This window comes from Trichechus manatus, unplaced genomic scaffold (genome assembly GCF_000243295.1).
Source record: "Trichechus manatus latirostris isolate Lorelei unplaced genomic scaffold, TriManLat1.0 scaffold00128, whole genome shotgun sequence".
Classification (NCBI taxonomy): Eukaryota; Metazoa; Chordata; class Mammalia; order Sirenia; family Trichechidae; genus Trichechus; species Trichechus manatus.
Window position 1 is genome coordinate 7,525,285 of NW_004444064.1, and position 23,087 is coordinate 7,548,371.

General features: G+C 47.7%; 1 protein-coding gene across 1 annotated transcript in view; it reads right to left on the bottom strand.

Annotated features, from left to right (window-relative positions):
• UMODL1 (uromodulin like 1) overlaps window positions 1-23,087 on the bottom strand; it is a 103,286-nt gene that overhangs the window by 40,368 nt on the left and 39,831 nt on the right. The window contains exons 7-13 of the mRNA XM_004384872.1: window positions 21,387-21,641; window positions 18,147-18,259; window positions 15,982-16,201; window positions 7,601-7,738; window positions 5,625-6,242; window positions 3,702-3,959; window positions 2,258-2,370 (exon numbers count right to left, since the gene is read on the bottom strand). Of these exons, the coding sequence (XP_004384929.1) occupies window positions 2,258-2,370; window positions 3,702-3,959; window positions 5,625-6,242; window positions 7,601-7,738; window positions 15,982-16,201; window positions 18,147-18,259; window positions 21,387-21,641 (1,715 nt within the window). The remainder of the gene's footprint in view (window positions 1-2,257; window positions 2,371-3,701; window positions 3,960-5,624; window positions 6,243-7,600; window positions 7,739-15,981; window positions 16,202-18,146; window positions 18,260-21,386; window positions 21,642-23,087) is intronic.

Below are 23,087 nucleotides of genomic sequence, written 5' to 3' on the forward strand. Positions count from 1 at the left end.
CATTGTATAACTTTGGACAGAATCATACATCACACATTATATTATTCTATGGCCAAAACGCCCAGAAAGACACGGTTAGAATGGGTTTCAGATATTCAGTATAACTCAAATCTTCCATGGGAAAGCGCAGCCCCAAGGTCTATCTTTGCAGGGAAATTCCATCCTTATCTGAACGTGTGTGAAGCAGTGTCTTGAAGCTCGGGCTCACAGATTCCTTCCTGGGCCTTAGGTTGGCCCAGCATGAACAAAGCCGTGCCACCCACCTAAGGCTGCAGACCCCAGAGACCCTGAACTGCCTTCAGTGGTTGGTGCCAAACTGAGTCTCCTTCATTACCAGCGAACACTCAGCTCCTTTCTCTTTCTCTCTCTCTCTCTTTTTCTGGAACTTCCAGGCAGGGATCTGTCATGGCCTTGGATTAATGTCACTTTCAGTTGCATTTCAAACAAATCTCAAAGCAAAGTTCCAGGATCCTTATTAGGAAGTGATTAAGAAGTAGGCACTTCATTAACCACTACCTCTCCAAACTGGTTTTAATGTCCTATACATATTAGTCACATGATTATTTGCCATCCTTAAATTCTAGACAAACAAAAAATAACTATCCCCAAAAATGGACAAAGAGGGAAATGGTTTAAAGAGGAGAGATCAACCAAGAAAACTGAGGCGGATACTTGTACACCAATGTTTACTTCAGCACTATTCACGATAGTCTAAATGTGGACACAACCCAGGTGTCCATCAACAGCTAAATGCATAAACCAACTGTGGTACATACATACAATGGACTATCATTATAATGATAGAATAATTAGATATAATATCTATAATATAATTATTATAATATAATACAAGGTAATAGAATAGAATAATATCAGCCACAAAGAGAAATAAAATACCAATATATGATACCACATGGATGAACCTTGGAAACATACAATGTGTCCACCACCATTGCCAACATGCCTCCATTGTATCACACTCTGCCACTAGACAGCGCTGTTAAACTCACTCTATTCCGGGTCTTAAAACTTGAACTCCCAATTTGAGGAAAAGCTAAAATTAATGCGATTTCCACTATGTAAATAAGATCATTAGATTATGACAAGTGTATCTTCTATTCTTCAGAGGGTAATCTAACCTCTATCAAAAAGAATATTGAGATTGCTGCCCTTTACAAATCCTAACAATATCCTTTCCCAAAGAATGCTAAGGGGATGGTTAGAGGAAGCACAAGAAAGAATAGGAACAATTTTTTGTTATGGAGGGAGATTACAGAAGCATTATCCATAATAGTCAGAAGTGGAAACCACCTAAACTTCTATCAGTGGGTGAATGGATAAACAAAAGGGGCTACACCCGTACAATGGAATATTTATTACTCAGCCATAAAAAGGAATGAAGTTCCGATACACTGCAACATGGGTGAACCATGAAAACAGGATGCTGAGTGAAATAAGTCAGACACGAAAGGACAAATACTGTATGACTCCACTGATATGAAACGTCCAGGATGGGTAAATCCATAAAGACAGAAAGTAGATTTGTAGTTGTCAGGGGCTTGGAGGAGGGAGAAATCGGAAGTGACTGCTAATGGGTACGGGTGTCTTTTGGGATGATGAAAATGTTCTAAAATTGACTGTGGGAATGGTTGCACAACTCTGTGAATAAACTAAAGGCCACTGAATTGTACGCTTTAAAAGCAAATTTTATGGTATGTGAAATACACCTCATTTTTTTTTAAGTTTTTTTAAAAAGGCAAGGGAGAGGCTTTCTGCTCCACCCAAAAAACCCAAACCCGTTGCCATCAAGTCCATTCCGACTCATAGCGACTCTGAAGGACAGAGTAGAACTGCCCCATAGGGTTTCCAAGGCTGTCATTTTTACAGAAGCAGACTGCCACATCTTTCTCCCACAGAGCGGCTGGCGGGTTCCAACCACCAACTTTTCGGCGGAGCTCTTTAACCACTGGGCCACCAAGGCTCCTTTTCTGCTCCACAGGGCCCCGTAGTCGATAAAGAAGTTTCACTGGAAAGAAGTCCATGCAAAGCAAAGGGCCACAGAGAACAAAGACACTCCAGTCTACCAGAGTGTCAGCCACTGGGAGAGGTGAACACGCCCGAGCTTCCATTAGAAGTGAGGATGCTATCATGGACTCACGGCCTAAGTCCTTGTTGGATGAAACTAGAATTCTAGTTCCCTCTCCCTTACCATCCCTCTCATCCCAAAAGGAAATAAGCATTGCCATCACCAACTTACCATCCTAAAGAAGAGTTCTAGGAAGTCCTGGTACTCTGTGCTGCTCACATTGCTAAAGTATTCTGAATACTTGACATTAGCTATTCGGGCTTCTCCACTGAGCCTCTGGGCCACTGTGGGTAGAGAAGAAAAACATTTGCAATGACTATGTAAGGTGACAGACTACCATTTCAATATTAATAATAGTGTTTTTCCATTTGGCAATGAGAAACATTAAACCAAGGCTTCCCTGGGCCCTTGAGCTCACAGACACAGCACCCAGACTCCGAGGACCCAGGAACAAAGCCTGAAGACAGCAGGCACTGTCTGCGGTGTGCACCCCCTTGGAGAACACAGCTGTAAAATCTTGGGCAGCTTACTCTGCAACATCACGCACGTGCTTGCTACTCAGGGAAGTTATAGCTGAAGAACATATCCAGATTACAAATGCTATTGGGGAGAAAAGAGGACTTTTACTTGAATACCTACCTATGGACAAGGATCAGCTTTAGCTCACTGGCATCTACATTTGATTTATCGTTCCATTCTAGGACTGTCCCTTCTTCTGTGTGGCTCAAGCCCTGGTGGGCTGATCACAGATTGTCTGTCTGACTGCCTACCTGTCCAACTGTCTATCATTGCTCTTCCTGAGAGCCAAGTGCAGGTCCGCTGAGAGTGAGGGGGTGGTAGGGGATGGATACAGCTCGACAAAGACCCTATACCCATTCCCAGGCTGCAGAAGTGTGAGGACACGGATGAATGGGCATTTGCAACCCCTGTGGGCAAAGTCTGGAGCACTTGGCTAAGGTACATTTTCACCCACAGGCTGCCCCACACCTTGTCCTGAAATGAGCCAGGTTGTGTGCTATGGATTGAATTGTGTCCCCCAAAATATATGTCTTGGAGTCCTGGCCCCCATACCTGTGGATGGGATCCTGTTTGGAAATAGGGGTTTTCTTTTATGTTAATGCAGTCAGACCAGTGTAGGGTGGGTCCTAAAACTAATCACTTCTGAGTTATAAAAAGAGCAGAATAGACACTGAGACACACACACAGGGAAAGACAAATGCCACATGAGCACCATCTATAAGCCGAGATTGCCAAGGATTGCTGGCAGATAGTGGAAACTGAGAGAGAGGCCCCCAGAGGGAATCAACACACCGAGACCCTGATTTGGACTTTTAGCTTCCAGAACTATGAGAAATACATTGCTGTTCTTTAAAGCCACCCATCTGTGGTACTTCTGTTATAGCAGCACTAGGTGACTAAGACATGTCTGGCAGTTGCACACCAGCTGAGTGTGAAGTGAACCAGATACATACTACCCTGAGAAGAAGACAGAAACCCAGCAGGCCTCAAACAAATCCAGCTCTTTTAAAATTTCAACCCACCTAAGATGTTTTTAATGCATTTCTTTCCTTCCCTTTAAGTACAAGCGGTGACAGGTGCTTCTGGAACACGTTACCTGTCCTCACTTTTAAGTGCACCTTGGCACTTTCTTTTCCACATGCTTTGTCCACTATCGCAACCACATACAAGATGCCAGGCTCCAACCCCGACAGCGTCAGACTTGTGTTCTGGGTCTCCAGGTCCAGGCTGAGGTTTTGCATAGAAGTCAGTGTGAGCTGGAAAGTGGGGTACAGGGTGAGATCTGCCTCCCACACCATGTGGAAGCTGGTGCTGGTCACATTGGAGACTGTGACCCTTTTGATGGGGACAGGAACTGGGAAGTGGAACAAAAAAGCGGAATTAAAATCTATCAAACTATTCCAAGAAGAAAGGTAAAGAAAAACCTCCCCTAATACTGGAAATCAAATGTTGATGCTGGTGGGCCATGGCCTCCAAAGTCATAACCTAAAGGCTAGGCTTTTAAACTTGTTATCAATTAGAGACAATTTACAAAATGCTCAATCAGTGGATGTCAGTGTCCTGATTCTGCCTCATCTTTCCCTGAGCCCAGACATCAAATACTAGCCCCAGGCTTTTGTCCATCAGGTAAAGGTGACAATGGTAGCAGCATTTTCTATTTGCAAACATTGTCCATGAAACAGAGGAGCCGAACACGACAGATGAAGGCATAGGGGCTGATACAGTGATTTCTCAGACCTTGTCTCAAATCTCTCATGAGGTTCCCATCCTTGGTTTTTTAAATGCAAAATCCTCTCAGGAGAGTTTCTTTCCTCCTCGCTAGGAGACTCTGTCCCAAAGAAAAGCTCTCTGTCTCAGATGGCTAATGTTCAGAGCTGCTCAGGTGACACGACCTCTCCAAGTACAGAGGATGCCAGGAGAGAAGTGGTGTCAGTGCACGGACTTCCTGCTTTGACCCCACACTGGGGCCGTGGAGGTCTCAGGTGACACTGTCCAGCAGGTCCTGGGACATCCTGTCATGCCTAGGCCCCCTAGAACAGCAGCTCTGACCCTCAGGATGAGAATAAAGGGTTCAGGATTTGGTTTGGTTTCAGGAGGTGATTCAAACACATCCCTGAGGTTCCTGGACTTCCCGAAATAAAGTCCTCCTGGGCAGGTTCTGGATGGCTCCCCGGAGGGGCTGGATACCTTCAAAGCCCTGGATCTACATCAACTGAGGAAGGGGCTAATGTGGCACAGAGCCATCCTTGCAGGGGGACCCGGGGGCCTTGCTGCCCTGCTAGGTGGGCTTCAGCATTCAGTCCTGGGACTGTTCAGTGGCAGCAATGCACTAATGGAGATCACATCTAACAGCTGGTTTAATTTGGAGGCAGACTGGGCGGGACTGCTCAGCCAGCTCACAGCAGAGGTGCAGCACAGTCTCCACGGGAGCCCTCAAGGTCCTGGCCCGTGCTCCCCAGACCTGACATGTGTCCCTGAGGTGTCACCATGGCCTCAGTGACGGATAAACCCTCTCCACCCAATGAAGAACTGCTGCGGGTGCATGCTGCTGGGGGTGGGCACAGAACTGCTGGGGGTGCACACACTGCTGGAGGTGCAGAGATGCTGGGGGTACATGACACTGTTAAGGGTTCATGACATTGCTGGGGGTGCATGACATCACTGGGGTACACAGCACTGCTGGGGTATACTCCAGTACTTACGCACCTCACATGATCCAAAGGTTCTTCTAGATGCCTGACTTCCTGTCCAGGCTGTTTGCAAACGGGGGACCATGACATGGGGGGAAAGGCTGGAGAGACAGTGAGGTGTCCTCATCCTAACTAAACCGGCAACCTGCCTCTCTGCACCTTGGCTTACTCATCCAAATGTGAGAAAGGCCCCTGAATATTTCTAAAAGGTCCTTAGACTACACCTGTATGGATCTTTGCTGTTTGAATTGCAAAGACGGTGTGGTTGCAACTGCCCTCCGACTGTTTCCTGCACTGAGAGCCCAGGATGCACCCTTCAAACCACTCACCGCAGGTGGGGGTCTTTGGAGAAGCAGAGCTGGGGGTCGATGGCAGGTCCGGGGAGCTGGAGGGCCCAGGGTGCAAGTTCCATGGCCACGTGGTACTCAGAGGTGCTGATGGCGTGTCCTGCGTTGGGGCGCTGGGGTGCCACTCTATGTGGCCTGTAGGGCCCATGGTAGGGGCAAGCCAGGAGCTGGGCTCCACAGTCGAATTTTGCAGTAACTGCCCAGTGGGGTCCAGTGGGCCATCTGTGGCCCCCAGAAGGGAGCCATGGGTTGGCCCAGAAGCCCTGGTGCCAACCGCCCCACCTGTCCTCCACTGGCCTGTTGCCAGGCCTGGGGCCCCACTGGGCACCTCCTCCTCTACTCCACTCCCTGTGCTGTTTCTGTCCTGCCCAACTATGCTGCTGTCATCCCCTCTTCTGAGTGGGGGTCCAAAGGTCCAGGCCTGGTCTACTGCCGGGGTGTTCCACAGGTTCCTGGGGCTGTGTGACGAGGCAGGGGTTCCAAACGTGGACCTGCCTGCAGTTACCGTGGTACCATTAGCAGATGCCTCTGTTCCAAGAGCTGGGGCCGTCACCCCTGTTGACGGAGGCAGCATGCCTTCTGTGGGGTTCTCCATCTCACCTGCCAAGACACATGACTCTCAGACATCTGATCTACCAGGTGTACTCTTGGGCATCTGGTCTACCCAGTGACAGCAATCAGAGGCCTCCCAAGTAAGGGTGTCCTATCTGAGAGGAAAACACAGGCCATCCAGCAAGAGGGCACCTGTGTTTTCCAGGTGGACCCAAAGTGGGGACATGGGTGAGTTTTTAATGGAGCCCATGTTTGTGGTCTGCCCAAAGCTCTCATGGGAGGCAAGGCAGGTGCCCCACTTTATAAATGACTAAGCTAAGATCACAAAATGAGAACCACCTCAGGGCTGCAGAAGCAGGACCCTATGGCAGGGCTCAGTTCTCACAGGCCTCAGATCAATCCTCAGATCTATTGGGGAAATGGAACAATTTGTGCTCAGGTGGGATTTGGTGGGGTTCACTCTCATCAGCTTACTGAAGTTTTGGATGAATAGTAAAAAGATAAGAGAAGAGAAACTGTTGGGATATACACACTATACACAATTTTTTTTTTTTTTTTTTAAAGAAAAGAGTTATTCTCCACAGGGATTAATTCTCTATTGCTTCTTCCAGCTAGAGATGCCTTTGCTGGGAATGGCAAATGGTCTCCACTCCCCACGGCCAGCAGTATCCAGGGCAGACTTGACCAATCGAGTACAGGCATTTAAGACTGGGTGTGGCCTCCTTATGCTTCTCAACTTAGCACCACAGGAAGCCCTGACCAACTGATCAGAATTGGTTCCAAAAAAGACTGTGGCAGAGATGCATCAAGACTGGGGCTCAGGAGACCTCACATCTAGGCACTTATCCCTCACCTGGGCTCCAAGCCCTCTTAAGCTTGTGGCCACCTGGAGAGGGATCCCACTATCAGGGCCACATCATGACCTCCATGAGCCTCTTCCTACATAAAAAAAGTCTTAAAAATTATATTTTAAAATTGCATTGAGATAAATAGAATCCAGGCTAGATTCACTGTTATATATTGATCATTATTATTAAATTGGAGCCCTGGGTGATGCAAACGGGTAGCATGCTTGGCTTCTAATCGAAAAGTTAGAGGTTTGAGTCCACCCAGAGGCACCTCAGAAGAAAGGCCTGGCAATCTACTGAAAGAAAAATCAGCCACAGAAAATGCTATAGGGCACAGCTCTACTCTGACACACACGGGGGCGCCATGAGTCAGAATCAGCTCGGTGGCAACTGGAAAATTGTTATATTAATTTCTTTCTTTTGGTTTTAAAAGAAATTAAAATCCAAACATTTCCATGGGCTCCTGAAAGTGCTGTGGGCCCCAGGCACTGTGCCCTCTGTGTCTGGGGGAGAAGTCAAGCCCTGACCCCACAGATCCCCAAGGCTCCAGGCACCCACCCTCACAAGCCCGTCCTGCCCGGGAGGGGTTGGTGTCCCTCGCCGTTTGGCACCGGCAGGTGTAGGAGCCCTCGAGGTTGAGGCACTGGGCGGTGGCCGAGCAGTCGTTGTCCCAGATGTCCGCACACTCGTCCCAATCTACCAAGGGGGAGAGAGACAGGCGGAAGTCTGGTTAGAAAATGGAGCCATGAGTTTCCTCCTCTCGACTGGACTTTGCAGGGAAGGGCCAGGAGCAGACAGGCTGAAGGAAGAAGCAGGGACTCAGGCAAGCACCTCTAGTCTCCAGCACCCCGGAGGAAGGGCCTGCATGAGATTCCCCTCCGTAAAAACCTGTATTTGAACCCAGGGAGTAAGCAAGCAGCCAGACGTTGCCTCATTGGGGGGTGTCGTGGTTGGCTTTGTGTGTCAATGTGGCTAGGATATGGTGCCCAGTTATTCGGTCAAACACTAGCTTAGTTGCTGCTCTGAAGGAATTTACCTGTGATTAACATTTAAGTCAGTTGACCTTAAGTACAGCAGGTCACCCTCTATAATGTAGATGGGGCTCATTTAATCAGCAGAAGGCCTTGGGAGCAAAAACTGGCGTTTCTGCCTCAAGACTAAATAAACTTCCTGCCGGAGTTTCCAGCCCACCATCTGACTTATGAATTTTAGACTTTCCAGCCCCCATAATTGTGTGAGCAAAGTCCTTAAAATAGTCTCTAAGTCTATATCTATCTATCCATCCATCCATCCATTATCTTTCTATCTACCTATCTGTCTGTCTGTCTGTCTATCTAGCTAGTTATCATATTGGTTCTGTTTATCTGGAGAACCTTAACTAAGACAAGGGGCAAAGACCAGGGGAAGTTGATTTTTTTTTTTTGGTAGTACAGTAAAACCTGTGAAAGCCAGAACCTGCGTAAGGCAGAAACCTGGCAGAGAAGTGGAAAATTCTATTTTCCACTGAAATGAGCAATAGAAAAGCGTTAAGACTGCACCTGTCAAAGGTGGAAAACTTCATTTGCTCCCAAAAGTGTGATTATGTTCCTCTCTTGTTTATTCTTTGTTCCTAGACCCAAAACATTGGGATTTTTCTTCATTCTTTTTAATGTGCCGACAGCCCTCTAATCCTTGGCGTTTTGACCAAGAAATAGAAAAAAATATTTGACTCAGGAAGTGTCAGGTTAAGTATAACATGAACTTTGGGCGTAAGTTGAGAGTGTCCACTTGTCTCAACAAGTACAGGAATGACCCTTGAATGCCCTCTTGCCATGTCCTGGAAATTATTCTAAGAGCCCAAAGACCCCATAGGATGATGTCATCAGGAAGCCATGGCCCTTCTGACTGGGGCAACGAAGTGTGTTAATTAACCCCCCATTCAAGTAAATACCCCCATCTCCCCTCCCCCAGTCTCTGCCCACCTAATCGCTCACCCCCTCCCTGTGCCCAAGCAAACCCCACATTTTCTAACCATCTGTCAGCCAGGACTGGCATGAGGGCAAGTTGTGACACAGAAAATTCATCAGGAACCCCTTCCCCTTCTCTTTCTCTCTCCTCTTCTCTGCCAGTTTCCCTGGTGACCTTCACCTCCATCCCCTTGCCTGCACTAAGAATGGGACGGTCTACTGTATGTTGGAGCCCTAGTGGCGCAGTGGTTAAGAGCTCGGCTGTTAACCAAAAGGCTGGTAGTTCAAATCCACCAGCTGCTCCTTGGAAACCCTATGGGGCAAGTCTACTGTGTCTTATAGGGTCGCTATGAGTCGGCATTGACTCCAAGGCCACGGGTTTGGTTGTTTCTCTTTGTTTTTCTGATGTTGTCATTTGACTGAACAATAAATACTATGCTGTCGTTGTTGTTATTATTGTTCTTAGTTACTGTCCAGTCAGCTCTGACTCAAAACAGCCTTATGTATAACAGAACGAACACTGCCCGATCCCGCACCATCTTCATAATTGTTGGTGTGTTTGAGCCCATGGTTGTGGCTATTGCATCAAGTCAACTCATGGAGGATTTCCTCGTTTTTGCTGACCCTCTACTTTACCAACTGTGATGCCCTTTTCTTGTGATTGGTCTTTTCTGATGACATGTCCAAACTAAGCAAGTCCAAGTTTCACCATCCTTGCTTCTAAGGAACATTCTGGTTCTGTTTCTTCTAAGACTGATGTGTCCCTCCTTTCTGCAGTCCAAGGTACAGTCAATATTCTTCACCAATACCACAGCTGGAATGCATCAATTCTTCTTCTGTCTTTCTTACTGTGCTATATGCAATAAACATGTAATCAAACCTTAAGGAATAGGTATTCCAGATGTGGAGGAGACAGGGTGCGGGGGTGCGGGGAGTTTTCCCACACCCCTACAATTCCATCCTGCAGCCCAAAGCCAGTTCTGGGGTCAACACCTGTCCTGCGCCCCCACAGGGGAGCAGGGCGGCTGGCAGGGTTGAGATGCCACCTGAGGGTGGGAGGTGTTTGTTGGCTGGGGAAGGACTTAGAACAGAGCTGCTTCTGCTGGTGGCGTAAAATGGGGCACACGAGGGGTCTTGATTCTGTGTGGAGTGCCCTGAACCAAGGCCAGTGAGGGTCCAGGCGGCTGTGAGCCCTACTACACATGCTTCATAAAAGCTGCTGTCAGAGGTGCCCTCAGGAGCTCACAGGATGCCAGAATGCTTAGACCAGGCTGGAATTTAAATCAAGATACAGGACTCATTCAGTTTAGTCCAGAGTCCCTGGGTGGTGCAAACAGTTAACAAACTGCTAACGGAAAGGTTGGAAGTTCGAGTCCACCCAGAGGTGCCTCAGAAGAAAGGCCTGGTGATCTACTTCTGAACGATCAGCCACTGAAAACCCTATGCAGCACAGTTCTACTCTGACGTATATGGAGTCACCATGAGTTGGAGTTAAGTTGATGGCAACTGGGTTTTTTTGTTGTTGTTGTTTATTTCTGTTTTCAGTTTTGTTCAGAGAAAACTGCAGCGGATTACAATCAGAGACTCATTTGTGATTTTCAGTTTTGCTTCATTCGATCTTAACAAAATCAGCTTTTCCCCAGGACCAGCAAGCTCATCAGCTGTTGCAACAGTTGCCCCACAGTGGACGCAGGACCCAGGGACGTCCCTCTGCCTCTGGGCCTGTCCAGCTCTATCCCTGGTTTTCCCGTAATGCTGCTTCACCCCCTATCCCCAGCCTGCAGGGGGCGCACAGCTGTGCACAGACCAGGCTGGACAGGGAGACGGGCTGGAGGAGAGCAGGAGGCCCAGAACCTGGGCTCACACCACCCTACTGAGCAGCTGATGTCTTTTTTGATGTGCGGTGTCACCTGGCCCTCACCCCCCTCAAGCAGAAGGCAAACAAGCAAGCTCAGAGGACGCCCCTGCCGGCTTTATTTAGTCTTACATGAAAGCCCATCCAGAGGAAGGAGACAGATGTACGAGCAGGAAGAGCTTCTGAACCAGCCTTCTGCACCCTCCTGGGCCGGCAGGACAAGCCCCAGGCAGTAGCCCTGAGCAGGGGGCTGCACTCCACTCCTCCCTGGCCCGCTGTTGGGAAGAAGGTGGCCCAGCTCCAGGAGCCACAGTGCCCACCTGAGCTGGCCCCACCAAGAGCAATGAGCTCGGAGGGCGGGGGGAGGCCCCAGAGACAGGTATGGAGTCCAGGGTGAGCCTGAGCTCCTGAGCCCCCCATCCGAGAAAGCGGCAGGTTCCTCGTAGGCCCCAGGCTATCTTTTGGGACCCCAGGGTGCCCTAGGAGGTAAAGCCCTGGGAAAAGCCTCAGTCTCTCTTGGGGTGGAAGGGTCTGCCCAAGGAGAAATACAGGTACTGAGAGTACCTGGTTCTAGAACATCTCCACAGCAAGTTAGACAAAAGGCAGCACCATCAAGATTGGGGAAGAAAGCCTGTTGAGGTGAGTTAGCTTGACACCAGGTGAGGAAAACAAGGATAGCCCCAGGGCTAGGCATCTTCTCCTGGTCTCCAGGGTGATACGGAGGACGGGGTGTGGCCAACCAGCTACTTTGGAGGCCCTAACAGCAACAACACAAAACTCAGAGGACCCTGCACACAGAATAACGTTGTCATCAGAGTCTTGCTCCTTGGGCTGTACAGAACATTAAAACACAAAGTCCCATAGAGATGTTCATAGAAGCCCAAGCAATTATCTTCACCTTAGAACAAAGGAATGTTGTGACATCTCCTGAGAGCAGACTTTAAGAAGGAGAAGGGATGGGGATAGTGGTGTAGGAGACGCATTTAAAAAGAGGTGTCATGGATTGAATTGTGTCCCCCCCAAATATCTGTCAACTTGGCTAGGTCATGATTCCCAGTATTGTATGATTGTCTACCATTTTGTCATCTGATGTGATTTCCCTGTGTGTTGTATATTCTATCACTATGATGTAAAAAGATGGATTAGTGGCAATTGTACCGATGAGGTCTACAAGATCAGATAGTGTCTTAAGCCAATCTCTTTTGAGATATAAAAGAGAGAAGCGAGCTGAGAGACACGGGGACCTCATACCACCAAGAAAGCAGTGCCAGGAGCAGAGCACGTCCTTTGGACCTGAGGTTCCTGCGCTGAAATGCTCCCAGACCAAGGGAAGACTCATGACAAGCCCTTCCTCCAGAGCCAACAGAGAGAGAAAGCCTTATCCTGGAGACTGTGCCCTGAATTCAGACTTGCAGCCTACTGGACTGTGAGAGAATAAACCTCTTTGTTAAAGCCATCCACTTGTGGTATTTCTGTTATAGCAGCACTACAGAAATAAGACAAGAGGGATGTGAGGGGAAGAGGGAGTAGGAGCCCCATGAGAAGGAAGATCCAGGGGACCCAGGGGACACTGAAGGACCTCTCTGGCCTGAGAACGTATCCTGAATATAGATGTTCATCCTAGAGAAACGTGCGTAAGGGTTGGAGGTGACCATCTCATGTGCACCCTTGCTATGTCCTGGGTCTGCACTAAATCCCACTCAAGTATTATTACGTGATAATTATCATGAATTATATTATCTACTCAACCACCCTACAAGATGCGATGTTGTGATAATCTTCGCGTTTTACAGATGAGGAAACTGACGTTCAGGGAGGTGAGGTAATTAGCCAGGGTCCCACAGCCAGCAAGTATCAGAGCTGGGATTGCACTTGTTCTGTCTCATTCCAGAGCCTGTGAGCCCACCACCTCTTCCTGTGGGGTGACAGAGTAAGGAGGATAGGGCCAAGGTACAGGGCAGAATCTGGGCCTCCCAGTGCAACGGGCATGCCTTCCGGGGGGAAGACCACAAGCATGGGCCCAGACAAACGACCAGCCCGGGAAACTACAGACCTTCAAAGAGTGGGCCTGGGGAAGAGATGAGGTCACGAAAACGTGATGCCCCCATTTCAGCCCCCTACCATCGGCCTCTACTTTCAGGGATTCAGACGTATTGACACACTGGCAGGGAGTGCTCCAAAATAACCCAAGAGGTGCCGATGATGCCAGCAAGATTACTTCTGCCTGAACAACAGAACAAAGACTTTCCTCGGGCTGTGGGGACCATGGTCTCGGGGAACATCTAGCTCAACCGGCATAAGACAGTTTATAAAGAAAAAATGCTACATTCTATCTTGGTGAGTAGCGTCTGGGGTCTTAAAAGCCTGTGAGCAGCCATCTAAGATACTCCACTGGTCTCACCCCTTTGGGAGCAAGGGAGAATGAAGAAAACAAGATACAAGGAAAAGATTAGTCCGAAGGACTAAGGGACCACAACTACCACAGCCTCCAGCAGACTGAGTCCAGTACAACTAGATGGTGCCCAGCTACCACCACTGACTTCTCTGACAGGGATCACAACAGAGGGTCCCGGACAGAGCTGAAGAAAAATGTAGAACAAAATTCTAACACACAATAAAAGACCAGACTTACTGGCCTGACAGAGACTGGAGAAACCCCATGACTATGGCCCCCAGACACCCTTTTAGCTCAGTAATGAAGTCACTCCAGAGGTTCACCGTTCAGCCAAAGATTAGACAACCCCATAAAACAAAATGAGACTACTGGGGCACAACAGTCCAGAGATAAGGACTAGAAGTCAGGAGGGGATAGGAAAGCTGGTAATAGGGAACCCAAGGTTGAGAAGGGATAATGTTAACATGTCGGGGTGTTGTTAACCATTGTCATAAAATAATACGTGTACTAACTGTTTAATGAGAAACTATTTGTTCTGTAAACCTTCATCTAAAGTACAATAAAAAATTAAAAAAATAAAAAACAAAGCTTCCTCTGAAGAGGTTTTTGAGTAGCGGTTTGCAGCCTTGTGCAGAATGGCATGAGAGAGCTGTTCTCTATTTCCTCGATCCCAAAGGCAAAGAGGGCTCCCTTCAGAAGACGAGGAGGCTTTTCCCACGTGGGGACCCAGGCCTGTGCTGCCTCCCCTTGCTGGGGGCTGGAGTCCCAGTGGTCAGCTCCTAGGCACTGGTGTCCAGAGAAGCGATCAGTCACTGGTCAGAAGACACTGTGTGGGGAAGTCACCTCCCCACCAACAAACAGCCCAAGGCCTCCGTATCACTGGGCCAAACATGCCAATTCCCAGGCCCAGGGAGGTTCTTCTATAACAACACTCAACCCTAAAATATTACATAAATGCTCCTTTTTGTCTGGAACTCTGTGGGACAAGAGCTGGCTCAAGGTGCTTAGCACCTTCCTAGGGGGCTTCTGGAACTTCATGGGGGGTGGAAGGGGTGGGATACTTAAAAATGATTTATTGGATTTAGGGCTCCACCTAACCTAGGTCAATCTCATCTCGAGATCCTCACCTTAATTATGTCTGCAAAGACCTTGATTCCAAAGAAGTTCACTGCTATGGATTGAACTGTGTCCCCCAAAAAGATAGGTTGAAGTCTTAAGCCCTGTACCTGTGCATGAGACTTTGTCTGGAGATAAACTCTTTGAAGATGCTATTAGCTAACATGAGGTCCTACTGGAGTAGGGTGGGTCCTAATCCCACCTGAGTGGTGTCCCTTATAAAGGAGGAGAAGAGACACAGGGACAGAGGGACAGCACCCATGTGAAGACAGATTTATGCTGTAGCTACAAGACAAGGAACACCTGGGGCCACGAGAAGCTAGGAGCAACAAGACTTCCACTAGAGCCTTCAGAGAGAGTGTGGCTCTGCCAACACCCTAAACTGGACTTCTGGCCTCCAGAACTGCAAGAGAATACATTTCTGTTCTTACAAGCCTTCTAGTTGGTGGTATTTTGTTACAGCAGCCCTAGGACGCTAATACAGTACACTTAGAGGTTCTGGGTGGATGTGTCATTTTGGAGCCACGTTTATTCAGCCCACTACATCCCTCCTGCCACTGTCCTCATTTGGCAGAGACCTGGAACAGTCTAAGCCCTGCTCCATGGGGACATGGCTGGGAGCGGTGAGCAGGCTGGGCTGGTCCGCTGAAGACGGCTCAGGTTTGGGCTGAGGTGGGCCCTTGGGCATTTGCTGAGGACTCACCTGCAGGACCCTCACCTCCTGCCCAGCCCCTAGCCTGGCAGCTTAGCCAGATGGGGTCCTACTAGGTGCAAAGGGCCACTTTGGCACCTCCCCCAAGGGGCACTGAGTGAACAGGGCAACCCCCAGGCTGAGCTGGCAAGTGTTTTCCAGGTGGGTCTTCAAAATGCATACATGCCAGAGCCTTCCCTGCACTCCTGGGGTTTGGCAGGTAGGTTGGGCCAGCGAATCAGCACTCATCTGAGCACAAAGAAGGTGACCGAGCTCACTCTAGGACCCAGTGCCTGCTAAGGGTACCCTAGAGGGACACCCATTCCACTGATGAAGCCCAAAACTGATGTAGAGATTGCCAGTGCCCTCACTGCCACATAGAAACTTTATCCCTGCATTTGAGTAGCAAACTCTTCCTAAAATGTCAGTACTCAGTCTCTCTCTCTCTGCTTCCCTACCTACCCCCGTCTTTCTCCTGCTTCTGTGACTTCCGAGCACTTCCTACCTCAAGGCAGCTCCAAGTAAATACTGTATGGGCTACTGAAATAGAGTCACACATTAGCACAAGACACAGGTAGGCACCCAGAGTCTACCTCCTCTTGGGATCCTCCAGCCAGGGTTTCTTCCTGTGTCCTGGGCCTACGAAAGCCAAGAGTTATTGCTCCATAGGGAGTAAGCTCTGTCCCAGCTCTCTGGGTACCTTTTCCTAAGGGGAGCAACCAGGTGTGAAATGCAAGTGCAATGCAGTTATGCTCTGTGTTTCAGGCCTCCGGGGTAGGTCTCCCAGTTCCAGTGGAGAACACAGGTCAAGGATTTATATTTCGTTTACTTTATTTATCTTTTCGGGATAAAGTCAGTTTTGACCCAAAATACTGTAGCCCAGAAGATGGAGGGGCATCACGGTGCCACATTCGAGGCTTGGGGAGGAGAACCTACCTTGCACTAGTGTCCCCTGTTGGTCGACTTGGAACGCTGTGCTCATGAACAGAGGCGGAAGCATGGGAGACAGCGTGGAAATATACACTGGAAACTCAGGATCTTGTATTGTGAGTCTGAGCTTCACAACCACACTTCCGGCTCGAAGTGATACAATCTCCACCCGCAGTTTCCCTCTTCTGTACAAGTCAGAAACAGCCGGAGGGAAAGATTTTTCAACCTATCCAAGAAGAAGCAACAGCAATTCAGATAGAACATTTATTTCCATCAACATCTTCAAAAGCATTGACTAAGGACCCACGTGTGACTGATGGAGGGTGCACAGGATCCATTTGCCCTTTTGAGATCAAGAGGAGCTACCCAGCAACCAACTTATGAAGGGTAAGCAGAGATGCCCTCCTGATTCACTACTCCCCAGTTGGGCTCTCCCTGGAATTGCCTGGCCTGGCCTGGTGTTTGTTGGAGAATGTGCAATGACCACTGCAATCAAGCTCCCAGCAATGGAGCATTAGATGAAGAAGCCCGTCTAGGTGCTATGAACATTACTGTGAAAGTAATTTGTATGTGTGTGTGAGAGAGACAGAGACACACCATTGGATGGATGGATGGATGGATGGGTGGGTGAATGGATGGATGGATGGATGGATGGATGGATGGATGGATGGATGGGTGGATGGATAAATGGATGGACTGACAAACAGGGACCATCAAGGAGCAATCCCTGTGACTATTTGGAGTTATCCTCCCCCACACACACCCATACTGGGCTGTATCCCCCATGAAACACACAGGCAGAACTAGGTGCTCAGGGTCACTCATGCCCCTGCAAAGAAGACATCAGTCTTGCCTCCTGCCTTCCTACCACTCTGTTCCTGTGCACACAATTGAACCAACACAGAGAAGGAGAGGGAATTCTCTAAGAAAGTTCAAAAACTGATTCCCTTGAAGATGAATGTTGGGGGACAACTCTCTATGGATCTTGTGACTTTCTCCACATCTTTCTGCACATCTTGACATGAACTACCCTTTTGTTCCAGAATATCTTTTCAAGGATGTCAGAAGACACAATGTAATGTCTCACTCAAGAGCAAAGGGCAGTTCTGTTTATTGTCCAGTATAATAAAGATACCATTCCTGGGTGGTGCAAACGGTTAACATACTCAGCTCCTAACCAAAAGGTTGGAGATTCAAGTCCATCAGAGGCACATCAGAATAAAGGCCTGGTGATCTACTTCCAAAAAAATCAGCCATTGAAAACCCCATGGAGCATAGTTCTACTCTGACACACATGGGGTTTCCATGAGTCAAAATCGACTTGATAGCAACTGATGTTTATAATGAAGATAATGACTCCCTCTGGAGCAAAGTTTAGGTAGATTTGCTAGCAGTCCACTATAAAAGATTTGAGTTCCTAAGCTTGGGGTTCCTCAGCTGCAACACAGCCCGTTGCATGTGTATCATCCATCTGAGCCCTTCCATGTCTCCCCCATGGGATGTAGGGGCAAGAGGAGCTGATGTGAACATGAAGCTCACGCCACCTGTTGAGATGTGAGTGATAAAGTCCTTTGTCTCCGACCCAGGAGTCTTGTGTCTTCTGCCAGCATCTGTGAAGCTGTGGCAGGCTGACTTGTTAGCTTGCAATAAGGGTAAACACTCAGACCTTCCACAGTTCTTCAGTTTAGTAAGTCACTCTTTCCTCCAATTCATCACCAATGTGTAGATAATATTTAACACTGGCCTGATTCTTCTAGACTGTGTGCTGATGTCTCCCTTCAACCACAAGGGAGAAATGGAAGGTGTGATCATTGGTAAATGCTTCATTAATGAAACTACACCAAAGCAGGAAGATCGATCACCCAGATCCCACAGATGGGAGGTTCAACAGAAAATTCAGGTGTACAATCAAGTAGTGCAGCCCATTTGAATCAAAGGAACATATTTCAAAGATAGATTGCCCCAATCCAAAATCTAGATTAAATAACCCATAAAAAAAATCACTTGTACGTAATTACTGTGCAATTTGGGTTTAGCCTCCCCTGAAGCTGTGATAAAGTGTAATTTTGCCAGTCACAGAGAAGGGATTGGGCAGGTGTTGCTGGCTTGTGTTTGGTGTTCTTGCTCAGAACACCCAAGAAAAGTCCCATGTGTCTGTGCTTTGTTTTTACCTCCTGCAGCAATTGTCTAGAAAAGTCCTTGTATTCTTCACTGCTGCGGTTGAGTAGCTTGTCCGTGAAGTTGCGGTTGATAATCCTTATTGTGACTTCGAATACCCGGGCATCTGAGACAGACAGTAATACAAATTATATGAAATCATTTCATCAAAAGTCACACACTTTTCCAACAATATTTTCCATAAAACCTATCCTGTTGAGGGGAAACTTAAAAAAAAAAAAAAAGATTGACGTATGAGTCTTTGACTTAGTTATCTAGTGCCGCTGTAACAGAAATACCAAAGTGAGTGGCTTTAATGGACAGAAATTTGTTGTCTCACAGTTCAGGAGGCTGGAAGTCCAAATTCAGGGCGTGACTCTAGGGGGAGGTCCTTCTTTGTCTCTTTCAGCTTCTAGTAGCTGCCAACAATCTTTGGTGTTCCTGAGCTTGTAGATTCATCCATGGGTCTGCACCACTTCTGCTCTGTTTATAAGACACCACTGAGAAGGGATTAGGTTGAGGACCCATTCTACTCTGCTATGACCTAATTAACAAAACAAAAAAATTCTTATTTCCAAACATGGTCACATTTACAAGTTCAGGAGTTAGGATTTCAACACATGCTTTTGGGGACACAATTCGATCCACGACAGTCTTAGATTGGGGTAGTCAAATTGGGAGAAATCTATAATTGGGATCAACTCAACAGCAACTGGTCTTGGAAATGAGTTGGGAGGTGAGCTTGATGCATTCACAGGGTGCAGAGAAAGCGGCACAGCAGGGATCCCTAGAGCTCAAGCTTGACCTTCACACATGCGTAACCTTCAGGTAAGTAACCCCCTCTCTGGTCTCAGATTCCTCAATGGGAAAGGAGTGCAGCTTGCACTTACTCCCTAAGGATTTTGAAACTAAAATGAGAGAATGAGATGGAGCCTGCTGAATCAGTAGAAGCATCATGCAAATTCAAGAGCTTGCGTTTTGCATGACTAGGTCCTTGGAGGACCCTCTGGGGACCTGTCCTGCCTGCTATGACCATTTAGCATGGGGTCAACCCCAAATCAGTTCATAAAGAATGTAGAGCCATCTCACTGAAGGCCTGCTCCTCCCCTTCTTCATTTAATGCCACCAGTCCCTGCCATTAGTGCTAATCTCTATGCAAGAGACAGACCTCAGGGGTAGCATCTTTTATGCAGTGATTTCTGTCTCTGCTCCCTCTGCTGAGCCACCGAGCCTGGACCCTCCAGGCTGGGGCCCGCACGTGTTCTAGATCGAGGATGCATGTATCTGGAACACTTGGACCAGAATGTTTTAGCACTCTACCGCCCCCCTGCCCCCATCACACACACACTCACACCCTGAAGCCACAGGTCCCTACTGGGGAAGAACTTCCACCACCCATGCCTAACTGGGCAGCAGTCAGTACACCATCCAGGTACCACCCGTGACCAGAGGGCAGGATGAGTCATGGGATAGAGATGGGCCAGGTCAGCTGCTTTCCAGAAACTAGAGTTCATGTGTGTGTGTAGTGTTTGCTTGAGGGAAGTTTCCTCATGGCACAAATGAGTGTACATTGTATTATTAACTCCTCATGTGCATCACCTGGGAAATGAGGCATGCTTCATGAATATGTTAATGTGAGGTTCAGCTCTTTGGTTTGGAACGTTATGCAAACCCAGCTATGTTGGGATCAAGATGACAAAGGATCTCTAAATGCATGCAAATTGCTACCTTATTACACCTTTTGCCTCACCCTACCTGCATGGCATAGTGGTTAAGAGTCTGGCGCTAACCAAAAGTTCAGCAGTTCAAATCCACCAGGCGCTCCTTGGAAGCCCTACGGGACAGTTCTACTCTGCCCTCTAGGGTCTCTAGGCTCACTGTGAATCAGAATCAACTTGACGGCAATGAGTTTGGTGTGATTTTGACCTGCATGTTACACCTGTTGCCATCAAGTCAATTCTGACTCATGGTGACCCCACATGTTTCAGACTAGAACTGCTCCATAGGGTTTTCAATGGCTGTAATCTTATGGAGGTCTAGATATCCAGGCATGTCTTCTGAGGCGCCTTTCAGTGGATTCAAATTGATAACCAACCTTTTAGTTAGTAGCTGAGCCAAACCATTTGCACTACCTAGGGGCCTGAATATGTTATAAGTCCTTTAAAATGGGACAGGCTCTCCACAGATGCCATATCTAGTCCCCACAGATGTCAGAGTAAGCCCCAACCATAACAAGACATGGGGAAGCTACAGGAGCCTGTGACGGCCAAGACTAGGGCCCACTCTCAAAAGGAGCGCCGGAGCTCTTGCACTGCTCCCATGAGGAACTGTGGGGCCTGCACAATTACTTCCTGTGCCCTCATTATAGGAAGAACAAAGATTTGAAGCTCTGAGAACAACAGAACCGTGGTAGAGACTGTTAAGGGTTGAATTGGGTCCCCCCGATAGGTATGCTAGAAACCCTGGTGGTGCAGTGGTTAAGAGCTACGGCTGCTAGCAAAGGTTGGCAGTTCGAATCCACCAGGTGCTCCTTGGAAACTCTATAGGGCAGTTCTACTCTGTCCTATAGGGTTGCTATGAGTCGGAATCGACTCGACAGCAACGGGTTTGGTTTTTTTTCGTTTTTTTTAAAGGTATGTTGAAGTTGTAACCCGCAATAGCTGTCAACTTGACCGTGTTTGGAAGTAAGGTCTTCGCAGATGTTATCAGTTAGGTTTAACATAAGATTGTGTTAGAGCAGGGTGAGCCCTGGTGGGTCAGTGGTTAAGAACTCAACTGCTAACCAAAAGGTTGGCAGTTCGAATCCACCAGCCATTCCTTCGAAACTCTATGGGGCAGTTCTACTCTGTCCTACAGGGTTGCTATGAGTCAGAATTGACTTGATGGCAAGGGGTTTGGTGTTTTGGTTAGAGTGGGTCTTAATCCCCTCTTGTTGGTGTCCTTATGAAAGAGGAGAAGAGACACAGAGACACAGACAGAGGAGGAGGCTATGTGATGATGCATCCCCAGGCCAAGGAAGGTCTGAAGCTACCAAAAGCTGGGGGAGAGGCGTGGAACAGATTCTCCTCAGAGCCTCAGAGGAATCAACATGGCTGACCCTGATCCCAGACTTCCAACCTTCAGACCTGTGAGACAATAAATGCCTGCTGTTTAAACCCACCCACTCTAGGGTGTTTTGTCATGGCAGCTCTAGGACATAAGACAGAAAGACAAACTCGAGAGGCAGCAGGTGGCTTTTTGCCCATTGACCGTACCTGTTCTGACAGTCAGCGCAGCAGTGACGTCAGCCCCACACTCCTGGTAGCTGGTCTTCACCCCATACAGTACTCCAGCCTCCAGCCCCACCACCTCGAGGGACATCCCTCTGGTCCTGGCACTTCTGACTAATTCATCGCCCTTGAAAACCTGGACTTGGAAAGTATGGTTCTGGATAGAATTTAAACTCCAAGACACTTGAAAACTTCTGCTGGTGACATTGAAGACCATGTAGTTCCTGATTGGAGGACAATCTATAAAAGCACAAAATGAGGATAATTCGTAAAACATCAGAAAGGATTGCTTTATCTTCTGAAGTAGGTAATACAGCTTTGCTTTATTTACCAGAAAAATCAAACCAGTTGTCTTCAAGTCTGCTACGACTCATGAAGACCCCACTGTGTGCGGAGCAGACCTGTGCTCCATAAGGTTTTCAAGGCTATGAAAATTGCCAGCCCTGACTTCCCAGAAACTTCTGGGTGGGTTCGAATTACCAACCTTTCAGTTAGTAGCGGAGTGCTTAACCATTTGCACCACTCAGCACTCCTTTACTTTATTTAGTTCTACCCTATTTATTGATAAGGAAACCCTGGTGGCGTAGTGGTTAAGAGCTACGGCTACTAACCAAAAGGTCGGCAGTTCGAATCCACCAGGCTCTCCTTGGAAACCCTATAGTGCAGTTCTACTCTGCCTTATAGGGTCGCTATGAGTCAGAATCAACTTGACGGCAACAGGTTTGGTTTTCTTTATTTATTGATAAAGTTAATGAATGCAGAACTACACCCATTAATTCAAAAAAAAAGGTAATTTTGGTAGGTATCTTAGGGTTGCATTAAGGGGATTGGGACATTTGAGATGAAATGAGGAGACGCAAAAAAAGTCTAAGGTTTAAAATCTCAACTTCTCTATCACAGAGTCAAGTTAGAAAGGCAACTAACCCAAGTTTGACACTGTGCCTACACTGTGACTAACACTGTGTTGTGTTTGTTGTAATCCAGAGTCTATGGTTACAAGGTTGATAAAAACTAGGGATCATTGATAGAGTCATCACACAGAATCACACAGAAATATTTTATAGTGTTGGTTGCTCTGATTCATGACAAGAACTGAATCATTTGCACAAGCAACTTCTGCACTCAGCTAATTCATCATGATGAGGCAATGGCCCCACTGGGATGCAGGGCTCAGAAGTCAGCTGAGGTTTCTGTATTCCCTCACTCATGTTTTCATATCAAAATTCAAGCTTTAGGGAGCAAAACTCTATATAGTCTCATCGTTGTTGTTGTGAGTTGCCATTGACTCGGCCCCAGTCTCATGGAGACCCCATGCACAATGAAATTAAACTGTTGTGATCCATAGGATTTTCACTGGCTGATTTTTTGGAAGTAGATCTCCAGGCTTTCTTCCTAGTCCTAGTCGGGAAGCTCCACTGAAATCTGTTCAGCATAATAGCAACACACAAGCCTCCACTGACAGATAAGTGGTGGCTTCACATGAGGTACATTTTCCAGGAATCAAACCCAGGTCTCCCACATGGAAGGTGAGAATTCTACCACTGAACCACCACTGCCAATCATATATTCTAGTACTTGAATAGAATTAAAGCTCTTTTTTAGGAAAATATTCCGGCTCTACCATAGGTGCCTGAACTATATGAATTCTATAAAAGAGCTTAGTGACCCTCAGTCTAAGTGCCATAA